The following is a 16,062-nucleotide window of genomic DNA, read 5'->3' as shown; positions in this document are numbered from 1 at the left end:
AACCCGGAGCAGTGAGCTGCTTTTGAGCGCCCGGGGAGTAGTGACTGGGGTTAGGTCAAATCAGTACATACATAATCATAGGCTTACAGACATGTGCAATAACAATGCAATAACAAGCACCAGACATGCAAGCAAACACACACACACACACACACACACACACACACACACACACACACACACACCAGTGGTATTCACTAACTTCATCTTTAGCCATCCTCTACAATAACACAGATCCACTAAGAGCCCATATAAATGTTACATAAGAACTATCTGAAAGATGCTTGTTAATTACCTACCGATGTCCCAGTAATGACACTTGACCTGCTCGGGTGACTCCCCACAGCTGAATTCTTTCTGTTAATTAGCTCAGGATTCAATCCCCCATTAAGAAGAGTGTGTGTTTTGTGTGTGTGTGTGTGTGTGTGCGTGTCAGTCAGTCAGTCATTGAGTTTTTTGTATGTATAAGGGTTACCCGCTGTACTTAGGATTCTATCCCTCAGGTGTTGTGTGGGCTCATGCCCAAGGGAGTCTGGGGAATAACGGTCCTTATCTTTTTACTCTCAGAATACATGCATGCTATGCATTTCATGTGTAATGCATCAGCCTAAACAGCAGGTGGAGCCAAAACCTTCTACTTTCAAAGGAAGGAAGGAAGGAAGAAAGAAAGGAAATATAACCAGTCAGAGGGCTTCAGTGACAGTGAGTTTCCCAGCTCTGACAGATGAGGTGGCTGTACTGTTTGAGGTTAGCATTTGCTAACCCTACTTGGAGTCTGAGATAGACGCACGCGTGTATCATGTGTGTCAGCAATGCGTGAATGAAGGCAGCCTGAAGAGGAGGGGTGTTATCAACATGACCACTCGCTCGCTGTGATTATCCAGAAAATGACCTTCTCTATTCACACATGGACTCAATCCGATGTTACACAGAATAGGTACTAAGGAGGTGTCGGGGTAAAGTCTAATGTCCAGATTCAGAAATGGGCATTCTTACATAGAGCCCCTCCGGGTAATGTCTAGATGAGTTGGTACAGTTGCAGTGCATGTCTGAAAACAGCTCATGCTTTGGAAGCACCAATAAAACAATAAAACTCTGTAGGGCTTCTGGCAGCACGCTAGCTAAACCTCTGGGCCTGTAATCATCTAGGCTTCCTCAGTCAACAGCTCTGTCCTTAATGATTAGCACTGACTCAACAGACAACATTACCACAGTGCACAAGCTTTCTCTTTCACTTCCTCTAACACGTGTTTACACTGATAACACACGCCCTTCCCATGCAACACAAACACACACACCCTCCTCTCTCTCTTTTGCTCAGACACACACACAGACAAGCCCTCTCTCTCTCTCTGGCACACACACAAGCACATAAACACTGGCTGTCTTTCTCACAAACACACACACACACACACACACACACACACACACACACACAGACTCACTGGGTCATAGAGGGAGCCGCTGATGTCAGCCCCATAAATGGGCGAAACGAAAGTCAGGTTCTTCCAGTACTTCCTCTCCAGGTCATCAAAGTCTTTGTGTACCGGGGTACAATACCTACAAATACATTCCGTAAGAGCAAAATATACACACAAACACTACAGTACCTACACATACAGACAGATACATTCCATCAGAGCAGAACACACACACACACACACACACACACACACACACACACACACACACACACACACACACACACACTCACACTCACAAACACACACACACACACACTTCAGGACCTACACATACACACAGATACACCCCCATCAGAGCAGAACACACACACAAACACACACACACACACACACAAACACACACACAGTACACAGATCCACCCCCATTGAAGCAACGCAGAACAGAGCCTAAAACACAGATTTACCCCCATCAGAACAGAACACACATAAACACACACAGTAAAGTACCTGAACACGCAGTGATACTCCTTTCAGGGCCTAACACAAACACACACACACACACACGCGACACACACAGACACCCACACACACAGTGCTGCCTCACTTTTTGCTGTTGGCCAGCTTGCGGTACTCTTCGACGCTCATGGGCTTTTTCTGGATGTTGTACTGGGTGAAGAGGCCAGACTGGCCGGTGACCACCTGCATGATTGGCGAGGGGATCATCATCTCCTCGATGGTGTCGTAAGTGCGCCGTGGCTTCCAATCCTTGGGCGGGATTACCTAAAGGGACCAGAAGAACAGTCAGAGGAACGTTTAAAGCAGGAGCACAGGGATGAGGAGAACATTAAGAGGAATGCTTCGCAGATGGAAGACTAATATCAGTTGGATGTAGATCTTATTTGTTTTGAGCAGTGGAAGTTTAACATTTTGGGAAAATAAAAATGTGCTTGATGTGTTGAAGAGCTGTATCCAACACAAATCCCTACGAGTTGTGCCATACTGACAAGAACCTTGAAGACCAAGAACTTATCTGTCCCCATAAAAACATGATAATGATAGGTATACTATAGGGGTGGGAAATGCAAACTGCATCGATTATTGCATTGTTCATAGAAAGTCATAATTGTGACAAGGAAAAGCTTTTTCTCTAATAAAAAAATAGAGAAGGTAATTCATCTGTTGATTTTCTTAAATGATCAAACACAAAGTAGAAAGTGATTAGCAAACTCAGATTTGAGACTCTTAGTAGCAAACTCAAATGCTTTAAAAATCGAGATGAATCGATAATCGTTTTTATTGGTTTAGAATTGATAATCGATAATTCATTAAAAATTGATAACCTGTTTAGGATCGAATCATTGACCTCGGAATTGAATTGTGAGGTGCCAAGAGATTCCCACCCCTTGTATAGCTTGCAGTACCTATTGAGCATTTGCCCCCCAAGTGGTATTCACTACTCTATTTTGGGGGCCTTGGCTCATAAACTATGAGGCTTGGCACTTGGCTTGGCACAAGTGTGTGTGTGCGTGTGTGTGTGTGTGTGTGTAAGTGTGTGTGTGTGTGTGTGTGTATATGAAGAAGTGGATGAGCACTTGTGTTTCTGTGTGCAAACCTTGGCCAGGCCAGCGCGGTGAGCTCCTTGAGTCTCCATGTAAGCGATGTACTTTCCAAAGTCGCTGAACTCCTCCATGGTGGGCCTGAAGGTCATGATCTTGCAGGCGGCGTTTGGGACTGGGGTGGGAGGGGAGGGGACTGCGCCTGGTGAGGAGGGGGGCAGGGTGGGGGGGGAGCTTGGGGTTTCTGAGAGGGAGGGCGCAGGGTCAGGGATGGGGGAGGGGGCATCACTGGACTCCAGGCTGGGGGGCATACTGGGCTCCAGTGGGGCCACAGGGGACTCTAGAGACATGGTGGCAGGCAGTGCTACACACACACACACACACACACACAGAGAGAGAGAGAGAAACAGTTTTAGGATAACTGATGGAGAATTTAAGTCTGGTTGCAGGTAAAGGTTAGTTCTGTGTCTAAAGCTTGGCCATCATCCTCATATTTTCATTAACACATTTATAAGGCAACATTCTAACACATCTCCACACATTATAAGGCACTTACAAGAACCTTGCATACTGACAAGAACATTCTAGCATTCTAGCACATCTCACAGGTATTATAAGGCACCATTCTAACACATCTGGCACACATTATAAGGCACCATTCTAACACATCTCACACGCATTATAAGGCACCATTCTAACACATCACACGCATTATAAAGTTACCATTTTAACACATCTCTAAGAAAGACTTTAAGTGCTTTATTTTCAGCAGAGCTACCTTCACTGACTGTGCTACACAGTTACTGTTGAGCATCACTCCTGTACTTAAGTCAGAGAAGGGAAGAGGAAAGAACAGAGGAGAGTTCAGAGTCCCAGTCAGAGAGAGGAAGTGGAAGGACCAGCTAGTCAGCAGCAGCAGCAGCCGAGCCTCACGTCACAGGTGTGAGACACGGCGTACAGAGCTCTACGGTGCCCTGTGTGCTAGGATGTATGTGTGTATGTTTGTATGATGATTCAGGAGTCCCACTGATGCCACCACAGAATGCTACAAAGTTTACTGCATGCCTTTCTTGCAAGAAATCGCCTCCATAGTAACACAGAGCACAGACTAAGGTCAATGGGCACACTCACCAGCAGGTGGTGCGATCAAGGCACACTGGGTGCAGGTGCACTCAATCTTAGGTGCTGGCTAAAGCCCAAATTATGGTCGTCCGTTTACGCAGTATGTGTGGCTAGTGCAGGAACTGGGAATGTAGTTAAAGTTGAGGGCTGCAAGGATTCAACTCAGTACCAGAAAATACTTGACAATAATGTTTAAGAATCTGTACAAAAGCTGAAGTTACGTCGGAGTTGGGTGTTCCAGCAGGACAACGACCCCAAACATTGCTCCAATTCCACTAAGGCACTTATGCAGAGAAACAACTAACATGTTCTGGAATGGCCTTCCCAGTCCCCAGACTTGAAATTAATTGAAAATCTATGGGATGACTTGAAGCAGGCTGTCCACCCTAGGCACCCATCAAACCTTACTGAACTGGAGATGTTTTGTAAGGAAGAATGGTATTGTAGGAAAGAAATACCTTCATCCAGAATCCAGACACTCATCGGAGGCTATAAGAAGCGTCTAGTTATTTTTGCAAAAGGAGGCTCTGGTAAATATCAATGTGATTTTTCTGTTGGGGTGCCCAAATGTATGCACCTGTCTAATTCTGTTATGATGCATATGGCATATTTTCTGTTTATCAAATAAACCTTATTTCACAGCTAAAATATCAGTGTGTCCATGAATTATTATATATGACAAAGAGGTTCCTGATTCAAACGCCCAACAATTTATAAATGAAAGTAATGGAGATTATCAGGTGTGACCAAATTTTGGAGTCCTTGGTTCAGATATGCTGATGGCTAGGGAAACATTGTTCCTCATCACCAAATCCATTAAGTAGCTATAAGCATATTGGCAGCCAAACTCTACCTGTTAAGACCCCCTGGGCCCCTGCGCACCCTGCCTGCAGTCCCTATACTGGCCATATTGAGGCAACAGGTTGTGGACCTGCAACGGAGCAGGATGAGCGGAGATTATCCACACCTGGCGCAAGGCGCACTGCTACGTCTGATGGGAGGGCCCCTTCTCAGCTTCCGCTACTCTCATACCTCTCAACATCTCTGGAGTTACTCAGGGAGCTCATCCTCCTTGAGGAGTTTAAGAACTGCGTCCCTGAGGCGATTACAACATACCACAATGAGCAGAAGGTTAACACACTGGCTGAAGCAGTTGGATAAGTTCGCTTTGATACACCGTAACATGCAGCCCACAAGATCAGAGTCCTAGTGGGGCGTCTGGTAGAAACTCTGACATTGTGTGTTTTTATTGCAGAAACCCTGGACACAAAATATCGGACTGTCATGCTAGAATGACCAATTTTAGACTTTGGCCGTGGTAGCAGCTTCGCAAGGCAGTGGCTGTGTTGGAAGTGCCTGTTCGCATGAGGGTGGTTCTAGGGAGAAGGCGGACTACTCTCCTTTTGTAATTATAGGGGTCAGTGTCTCTGCCAGGCCAAAGTAATGTGCCTGTGTGCATCCTGAGGGATACAGGGGCTGCACAGTCTGTCCTGTTGGGGGGTGCCAGGTGAGGATATAAAAGCACTGCTACATCTGATGGGAGGCCCCTTCTCAGCGTCCGCTACTCTCACACACACACACACACACACACACACACACACACTTTTGGCAAACGCTTCTACTCACCTACATACCAACTTCACGCATCCATGCATCTTTGAAAACCCCTAGACTTTTTCCTTTGGATCAATCTTTGTCGTTAATAAATAGCCTAGCCTTTTTGTTAAAAACTACACCGTTGTCTATCTTTTTATGTTGCGACCCCACGAGCCGGTCGTAACACCCTTTTTGTTTCTTTCTTCTCCTCCTAGTGTAGACTATAAAAGATGTCTGGTCACTAGGGCTGTAACGATACACCTACCTCACGATTCGATTCGTATCACGATTCTTGACCCACGGTTCGATACACCCCACGATATTATTTTTTTTTTTTTTCACATTAGAATAAGTATGAGCTATAAAAAAAATTAAGAAACAATTTATAACCAAATATTGAGGTTTTTATTACTCAAAGCAATGCTGTTGAAAAACATTCAACAAACTTCTGAAAAAGTAGGCTTGAACATAGCCTAAAAATATGAGGGAAACAACACATAAATAACCAAATAACTTAAACTATGATGGCAGTGTATGGCCAAATGTGACAGGGCCCAGGCTAATCAAATGAATGAATATCGAGGAGGCAAGAGTTTAGCAAAATAAAACGTTTTATTTCTGTAATTTAATAAATATCTGGTCACTGGTATTTAATGACATGACAAAAACAGTTCTCACACACGCACACCCTCATACACTGCCATCATAGTTACCCACGATTACCCGCGATATACAGGCTACTGGCAACAGTAACACACCCACCAAAAAGAGCTATAAGATCTGGAATAACCCAACTCACGCACACGAACCAGAGCAATCAAACGTGTTACAATGTTTCAGAACACTACACACATTAGTGAATAGCCGCCACACTACTAGGCTACACCACGTATTATGGCATGCACTTCCACACAATGCGCAGACTTGGGAACCACTACAAACTGAACGTTAGGGTTACACAGTAACCCCGTACATCACAAGATGGCCGTTAAGTAACGAAAGCACACACACACATTCATACAAACAAAATACAGAAAGATCCAAAGAAAGTAACATAAAGTACTGGTGGCTCTCTCACAGCCTATTAACTCAAAACAATTTAAGTACGAGAAAACAGCGGTCAAAACACGACGCAGTGTACGTCTTTCTTCTGAGGGAGCGTTAGACCACCCGCAACCAAAACTCCGGAGAGGGAGAGACAGCTACGGAGCATTTAACGCACACACTTCTATTCTCCGTGCAGAGCAGTCCTCCAGCGACAAACAATCCGGCAACCACGCGCCAACAATTCAAATGGCCGATTCAAATGTCATCTGAGGTAGCCATTGCGCACAGCACACGTGTAGGCTTACTAACGAACCAAACTTTTTGTATCACGTGACCGCTGAGGGCATGTCGCGGTTCTGCCTCCTCGCATCGCGATGCAGGTTCGTGGCCCAGAGTGTCGCGATTTCGATCCAATATCGTTAAAGCCCTACTGGTCACCCTACATTATGCAAACAATTCTACCGTGTTCTTCAGACCAAGGGAGGTAATACTTCCAATTTAGCAAAGCACCTGAAAGACCGTCATCTGTATTTGTTTAAAGAACTCAAGGAGAGTTTTGAGTCATAATAACAACATCCAAAGATGGCATTTTTTCAGTTTATTTAATCTGTCATACTAAATAACATTACATGATGTTTAAAATGGTGGGCACGTGTGTTACAATGGCTTATGTAATCAGGGTGGGAAATTTACATTATTTTTCTGGGGCAATTTTTGCCCCCACTTACTGAAATCCAGGGGCATTTAACAAAAAATTGGGGCAATTTTAGAAACTTGTGAAATAACATTTAAACTTTGTTCAATATAATAAACACACTTATTTAGGCTTACAATATGAGCAATTGTCATCAAGGCAGTAGTCTACAAATCTAAAAGTTTTCTTAGATTTTTTTGAACTATAACCAAACAGAAAACATATGATTAAACAATCATATTCAATATTATTCTTATTTCTTTGGGGTTATTTATTGTTATTATTACATTCTTTTAAACAACTATAAACAACCTTTTTTTCTTTCTTTTTTATAATAATAATAATAGGCCTATTATATTTATGGATTTTTGTGTCAACTTTAATCATGTTGTGCATACCATAGTAGGCCTACAGGAAATACAGATGGGACTAGCAAGCAAGCCTTTGTAGCTAACGCACTATCAGAGCTATCTAATGTTAGCTAACTAACATTGAACTAGCTAAACCGAACTTAATAATTTCTAAAATTATTATTACTAGTTATCATTCACCATAGGCGATTGCTTGGTGCCTGGCGCCTTGTGACGAAAGGCCAGTGGTGGGTAGTAACGCGTTACAAGGAATGCAAATGAGTAAAAAAGTAAATTTTTCGGGTAACGAGTACTTCTTGCGTTCCTTTATAAAGTCTGCACTTTTACTCTTACTCGAGTAAATATTTGAACTAGAATTCTACTCTTTACTCCGTTACATTTCCATTGTGCTTTCATTAAAATGAGTATTGTGATAAAAGTACACATATCTTTGTTTACTGGAATACAAGCGCACGGCAACCAGAGGGTAAAAACGGAGAGGTCAGTTAGATATGCGTTATCGACGCGCCCTCCACAGGTCGCAGCATTGTTGTCATTTCATAGCGTTCAAAAACTCCACATCGAACCTTCGCAAACATGTTCAGGTAAGTTGCATTCGTTTTATCTGTACTGAAGCTAGTCCTGGAGATAAATGTTGCATCCTTTACCATTTTACAAACTCACATCCTATGCACAAGGCACAGTGCAAACTCTTGCACATAAAACCAAAGAGTATAGAGGTACTTCTATACTCTTTGATAAAACTCTATACTGCTAAGACGTTTCCATTTAACGTTAGGCTACATTGGCTGCAGTAGTCACGTTAGAATGATAGCAGCTAGCGTAGATGGCCACCGTTAAAGTTAGCAGTTTGTTTGACTGACTGACATAGTTGCCAGGTAACGTCCGAATGCACGTTTGCTATAATATGCAAGGGCACAAACAAGTAGGCTATACCTAGGCTACAGTATGTTAAAATTATTTATCACATCAATATAGGGCCAATAGTTTTCCGCGAAAACGGAAAACGGACGGAATACGCGGAATGGACCATCTGAAACGGAATGGACCACTGAAAACGGAATTGCAACTTTTCAAACGGAAACATAATTTTGTGCATCAAAATCGCCCAAAACCCCCTGTATCTTACCCTGTAAGACTGAATGTCTTTCAAATAAACACAACAACGATCGCAACAATGAACAAACATTAATTAAAGAACAAATTTTTTTTTTTATCATTTATTTATTGAAGGAATTGCACAATACAGGTTATCTCAAGCAGTATCTCAAGCAATTTTCCTCCATGTTTTCATTCATTTTTTAAACACGAACAAAATTACCCTCACCCACCCTCCCCAATCGCCTCTTGGCAGTTAGTATGTTAATAAAGACAAAAACAAAACTAAAACAGTTCTCAGTCATGAATGTACATTCTTACAGTTATGCATCAATATTATTCAAAACATAGGCCCTCATATGTCCATAACACCGTTATTGGCTCAAATATAGTAAATACTTGCAATGTGTTGACCATTCTGTGAGGCGATCAAATATCAATAGGAAAAGAAAATAAGCGATAAATAAATAGGCAATGAATAGATAGAACAATAAACAAATAAACATCTAGGAAAAGATGGAGAGGGGGGAGGGTCTCAGTTACAATTAGGGACACTCACCCAGTGGGCAACTCTTTCAAACTTTCAAAGTACGACAAAAACGGTTCCCATTTCAAATAGAACCTTTCCACAGACCCTCTGAGTGTAAATTTTATCTTCTCCAACTTTAGAAAAAACATTACATCTTCCAGCCAGACCGAAGCTGATGGGGAAGTAGAAGATTTCCAAACTAACAAAATTCTTCGACGGGCCAAAAGTGAGGTGAATGCAATGATGTCTGACTGGTTTGCATTTAAACCCAGGGTTTCATCCGCTACACCAAATATTGCTATAAGTGGACAGGGTTCCAGCATCACTCCAAGAGCCTCGCTTAGGGTTTTAAAAACTATTGCCCAGTAACCTGAAAGTTGGGGACAAGACCAGAAGGAATGGACTAGGTTGGCTGGAGAAAAAGAACATTTATCGCAGCTAGCGTCCGTCTCTGGGTATATGCTGGCAAGCCTTGCCTTGCTTAAATGAACTCTATGTAAAACCTTGAATTGAATGAGCCCCAGTCTGGCACATGATGATGAAAAATTGACTCTTTTCAGTGCCTTTACCCAATATTCCTCCGGCAGATCTATACCAAGCTCATCTTCCCACCTACTTTTATATTTGTTTAAGCTTTGATCTTCAAGAGACATCAACTGAGAATAAAGTAGAGAGATTAGACCTTTATTCACAAAGGTGAGAGTAAGTTTGTCCAGCACTGTGACGGCTGGGAGATCGGGAAAATTAACAAATGCACTCTTAACAAAGTGGCGAACCTGTAGATACTTAAAAAAAGAACTGCGCGGAAGGTTATATCGTTTACACAAATTTTCAAAACTGTCAAATATGTTATCTGTATATAGGTCTTTGATGTATATGAGACCGTTCAAACTCCATTGTTTAAACGTTGAGTCAAGTGTAGAGGGAGGGAAAAGATGGTTCTTATTAATCGGGCCCAGAACGGATGCTGATGTTAGCTTATAGTGACAGCGAAATTGATTAAAAATTTTGAGAGTTGACAATACAACCGGATTGTTTATAAATTTAGAGAGCCGTACTGGCAAGGAGGAATACACTAAAGCTTGGAGAGATGTGGAACGACAAAACTGAGCCTCAAGTAGACACCAGTTTGTATCTGATTGATGGAGCCAAAATAATATCTTTTGTATGTTGGATGCCCAATAATAATGGATAAAGCTTGGAAGGCCCAATCCCCCCACCTCACGATCTCTTTGGAGAATGGACTTCTTAACTCTCGGAATTTTATTCCCCCAAATAAACGATGTTATGGATTGGTTGACGGATTTAAAAAATGACTTGGGTATAAAGACTGGCAGGCATTGGAATAAATAAAGAAATCTGGGAAGTATTGTCATCTTTACAGATTGTATTTTTCCTGCCATGGTAAGTGGCAGACTGCGCCATCTTTCAAAGTCAGCCTTCATTTGATTGACTAGGGGGCCATAGTTAGCTTCAGACAGAGAGGAGAAGGAGCGAGTAATGTGTATACCTAGATATTTGAAACCATCTTCAGATATGGGAAAGGGAAATGATCCAGTTTGAATATGTAGAGCTGAGTTGTTAATAGGGAAGCATATGCTTTTTTGAAAATTTAATTTATAACCAGAAAAAGCTCCAAACTGATTTAAAAGCGACACAATTCTGGGACCACTAGCCATAGGATCATTAATATAGAGCAGGAGGTCATCTGCATATAAAGATACACGGTGTTCCATTTCTCCCCTCTTAATGCCTTGAAATAAAGATGTTGATTTAAGTGCGATAGAGAGTGGCTCAATTGCAATGGCGAAAAGAAGGGGGGACAGTGGGCAACCCTGGCGGGTGCCACGGGTTAGTGGAAAATAGTCAGATCTACAATAGTTTGTTTGTATGCTTGCTAAAGGTGAATGGTATAAGAGCTTTACCCACTGCACAAATATTTTACCAAATCCAAATCTCTTCAAAACATCAAATAAATAAGACCATTCCACTCTGTCAAATGCCTTCTCTGCGTCCAGAGAAATAACTACCTCTGGACACGGAGAAGCCCTGGGCGAATAAACTATAGCAGCCAGCCGTCGAATATTAGAGAAGGAATGGCGGTTTTTAATAAAACCTGTTTGGTCATCTGAAATTATTTGAGGGAGGAGGCGCTCTAAACGGCATGTTAATAATTTTGCCAATATTTTAACATCTACGTTCAAAAGAGAGATGGGGCGGTAGGATCCACACTGGGTTGGATCCTTGTCTTTTTTAAGAAGAAGGGAGATAGACGCCTGTGAAAGGGTGGGGGGTAGAGTACCATTTTTCAAGGATTCTTGAAACATTTTTAGAAGGATTGGTGTGAGCTCCTCTTTGAATTTCTTGTAGAAATTTGTAGGGTACCCATCAGGTCCTGGGGATTTATTGCTCTGCATTGCCATGATGGCACTTTTAAGCTCATCCTGTGTAAGAGCTTGATCTAAAACCTTTGATGCCTCAGAGTCCACAGTTGGTATTTCCAAACTATCTAAGAAGTGCTCCATATCTGTTGTATCAGAGGGAAATTCAGAAGTGTAAAGAGAATAGTAAAAGTCTTTAAAAATATTATTAATTTCTTTTGGCTTGTTTGTGGTGTTTTGGTGGCTATCTTTTATCAGGGGTATAAGTCGAGAAGCGGCTTGACGTTTCAATTGATGAGCCATTAACCGGCTTGATTTATCACCATATTCATAGTAGAGACCACGTGTCTTAAGAATGAGTTGCTCTGACTGTCTGGTAGAGAGATAATTAAATTTCGCCTGCAAATCAGCCCGCTCCTTATATAATTTAGCAGAGGGAGTCTCTGAATATTTCTTGTCCAGTTCTAAAATGGACTGCTCTAGAGATTGCATTTCCTTCTTACGTTCCCTACTGGCAAATGAACTATAGGAGATTATGAGACCTCGTAAGTACGCTTTCAGGGTTTCCCACAACACAGAATATGAAACAGAATCAGTTTCATTAATCGTCAAGAATGTATTTATGTTAGTTGAGATAAAACTACAAAATTCCTCACTTGATAGCAGAAGTGGGTCAAATCTCCATGGAGGTCGCTCTCTAATGTTTAAAGGAAAGCTCAGATCCAACAACACAGGTGAGTGATCAGATATAACTATAGCGGTGTATTCAATCCGTTTGATCATTGAAATAAAGGAGTTATCTATAAAGAAATAGTCTAGACGGGAAAAGGAACGATGGACATGAGAGAAAAAAGAGAATTGTTTACTGAGTGGATTCACAATTCTCCAAGGATCCACAAAACCACTCTGTTGCATGAAAAGTGAAAAAGATTTGGCCATACCGGAAGATATTTTCTTGGGATTGGACCTATCCAGCAATGGGTCAATAGCACAGTTCAAGTCTCCTGAGAAAATTAGCTGGTGTGTATTTAGATTGGGTATAAGTGACAATATCTTATTTGCAAAATGAACATCGTCCCAGTTAGGGGCATAAACATTCACAAGTACAACAGGCTTCTGAAAAAGGGAACCGGAAACTATGAGAAAACGGCCATTGGGGTCACTGATTACACTAGAGGGAGAAAATTGAGTATTTTTGGAAACCAATATAGCCACACCTCTGGACCTGCTAGTAAATTTAGAATGAAAGATCTGACTAATCCAATTTGTACGGAGTCTATTATGATCTTCCAATCTGAGATGTGTTTCTTGTAAAAGTAATATATCTGGTTTTAATTGTTTTAAATGAGAAAAAACTTTAGCTCTTTTAACAGGACCATTAAGCCCCTTGACATTCCAAGATATAAACCTCACAGGATGGCCTTCATCAGCGTTCATCATGTTGGCAACAATAACAGACATATAGGGCAAGCAATTATAAACAATGTAAGCATACGCTGTATTTGAGAACACATACTGAGAAAAACAAAACAAAAACGACCATTTAAGGTAAGCTGCCATGGTGATTCCCCAGAACACCCCTTAATAACATATACCCCCCCAAACCTAGATCTACTTCCCCAATTGAAGACGATCGCAGGTATTACAAAACTAGAAACTTCCAAAATCATTTCCTTTAAAACTAAAACTAACGTTTTGATCGAGGGTGGCTCCCTTCCTAGAACATTCTCATCACCTTCAAAGCACAGCCCGCTTAGCTACAGAAAACATCAGTTGAGCATGTACAATAAATAAAAAAACATTCTCATCTGCTGATTGAAAGGATACTCAGTCTTATTAAAGACTGTAAAGTAGGCTTAATTAAATGCAGCAATGCAGCAATCAAAGAAAAAAAAAATCAACAGGTTACCTCAATAAAGTAGGCTAAACCAACATCAACAGTGCCAGCAGTGGGCTACGTGAAAGTATCTGTATTTGTTATCTGTTAAGACTTAAAGTCATTCAACATCACCTTGTTTACCCCAGTGTGAATCGTAAAACTCTTTGGCCGCCTCTGGTGAGTCAAAGAAGTGTCTTTTACCTTCATAGGTGACCTGGAGCCGGGCAGGGTACAATAAGCCAAACCTGATCCCTTTCTCGTAGAGCAGAGATTTAACATCCCTGAACGCTGATCGTTTTCTCCCAAGCTCGGCACTGAAATCTTCATGGAAAAACACACGACTTCCACGGAAGACTAACTCCTGCCTCTGTCTGCTGACGCGATGTTTGTCTTGAAAGTAGTGGAAGTGGACCAGGAATACTCTTGGTCTCGATCGCCGGCCTTCATCGGTTGGTTTAGCTCCAATTCGGTGTGCACGGGAAAGCAGGAGAGGTCCCGTGAAGAAATCTGCGCCTAGTACCTCATTAAAAAATTCGGCCATGAATTTAACAGGGTCTGAACCTTCCATATTTTCAGGGATGCCGACCACTCTCAGGTTGGATCTCCGCGACCGATTCTCCAGGTCATCTAATTTCCGTTTCAACAGCGTATTCTCCCCCTGCAATGTTGCTATGGTAGTCTCAACACTCACCAAACGGTCACTGTATTCACTTAAGTTATCTTCAACCCCACGAATGCGTTTGTCGTGTGATTCGTAGTAAGACTTTACTTGCTCAAGTGTGTTGTTCACTGGGGTCAACGCGGTTTCAAGCGCATTTTTAAGCGCAGAATGCACTGCTTGAGTCATATCAGTGAGGAGAACCGAACGAAGTTTCTCAAGGTCTTCTGGTAGTGCATCAGGCACCGAAGCCGTAGCCATGTTTTCAGTTCTGGTTGAAGGATCGTCTTTTTCAGTTGCTTTATTATTTCTACGGTTTGTTTTGCTTGTCATATCGGTATCTAGCTATGAACAAAGTTGTGTAAAAGGTTTAGTCAACATACAGATAACTGCAAGCATATGTTAATAATGAAGGTGGAACAAGTATTTAAAATATAAACGGGAGCCACACTCAAACACGTCCACTCACTCCATGTTCTAACCGGGAACTTGTGTGCGTCCTAATTAAAGAACAAAAGCGGTCAGAAAATGTCACGTCTGCGCTGAACTCTGCTCCGGCCACGCCCCCCTTTTCAAGGGTAGTCACGTTCATTTGCTCATCTTCTCAATCGCATTAAAAACTAAAAATGTTAAGTCTTCTGTTCTGTTGATGGCTGGCAAACAACAATCTAAGAAGGGCACGTATTATTCACTGAGTGACCAAGCAGTCTAATTTATGGGGACTAATTAGCACTGCACTGAATTACATTACCATGACTTATTGCTACACAATAACAATTACACAACTAATATTACTAGATACCTATAATAGTGGACATTACACTAGGCAACATGGATGTCATTCATATCTCATCCAGTCGAAATCTTAACAGGATTGAACCCATCTTTATTATAGCGTATCAACATAAGAACAGAACATAGCTAAATCTCCGCTTAGCATCATGCTAATCACTACTAATAGCACGAGCAGGTAGCCCAAAATTTGGTATTTAATACACGATCTATTACAGAAGCAACTTCATGAAAACCCTTACTTTCATTAAGTATGCACATAATGCCTCACATACAGGTCGAACAATGATGATTTAAGCATTGGAAATGTATAAGGCACAGTATGGTCAACTACTTAGCGACAAACTGAACTCGACAGTATCTTAACTGTGGGTGCTGCACGCACGCAAACAGCGTTGCTAGGCAACATCACTATCAACAGAGTTTTTCATACAGTTAACGTGCAGAAAGGCATTATACGGCTGTTTTTATTTTTTTGACGCGGAATCACGGAATTACCAAAAACGTGACACGGAATTTGCTTTTTTTTGACGCGGAAAACTATTGGCCCTATCAATAGCACTGGTATGGTTAATAAAAAACGGTCTGCGTGTGTGTGTATACATCTCTGGAGTTGATCTGATATCAGATCTACAGTATAGTCTAGTCTTGTCTGGTTGGCTCAGCTTTAAGTGTACGTGTAATAAGGTTTAATGAAAATAAAAGTAATGTATGTGTGATCTATGAGACGTGTAATGAAAAAAAAAATACATGATACAATGAAGCAACTTGTGAAGAAATGTTTCAAGAGTGCATTTCTTCCTGAATACTCATGTTATGTTTTGCATTGATCCAAACACTCCAACACAAAAAAGTAACTTGTAATTTGAGTAACTTTGAAACAGAGTACTTTTTTACTCTTACTCGAGTAACTTT

The 16,062-nt window shown here is 41.6% G+C and overlaps 1 protein-coding gene across 1 annotated transcript in view; it reads right to left on the bottom strand.

Moving 5' to 3' along the window:
* kdm4b (lysine (K)-specific demethylase 4B) overlaps positions 1 to 16,062 on the bottom strand; it is a 69,136-nt gene that overhangs the window by 40,586 nt on the left and 12,488 nt on the right. The window contains exons 2-4 of the mRNA XM_080831892.1: positions 3,037 to 3,344; positions 2,029 to 2,204; positions 1,446 to 1,560 (exon numbers count right to left, since the gene is read on the bottom strand). Of these exons, the coding sequence (XP_080688018.1) occupies positions 1,446 to 1,560; positions 2,029 to 2,204; positions 3,037 to 3,330 (585 nt within the window). The 5' untranslated portion in view covers positions 3,331 to 3,344. The remainder of the gene's footprint in view (positions 1 to 1,445; positions 1,561 to 2,028; positions 2,205 to 3,036; positions 3,345 to 16,062) is intronic.

Source organism: Sprattus sprattus (assembly GCF_963457725.1).
Source record: "Sprattus sprattus genome assembly, chromosome: 2".
NCBI lineage: Eukaryota > Metazoa > Chordata > Actinopteri > Clupeiformes > Clupeidae > Sprattus > Sprattus sprattus.
Note: the sequence above shows the minus strand (reverse complement) of the source record. Positions and strands in the feature narration are given on the sequence as shown.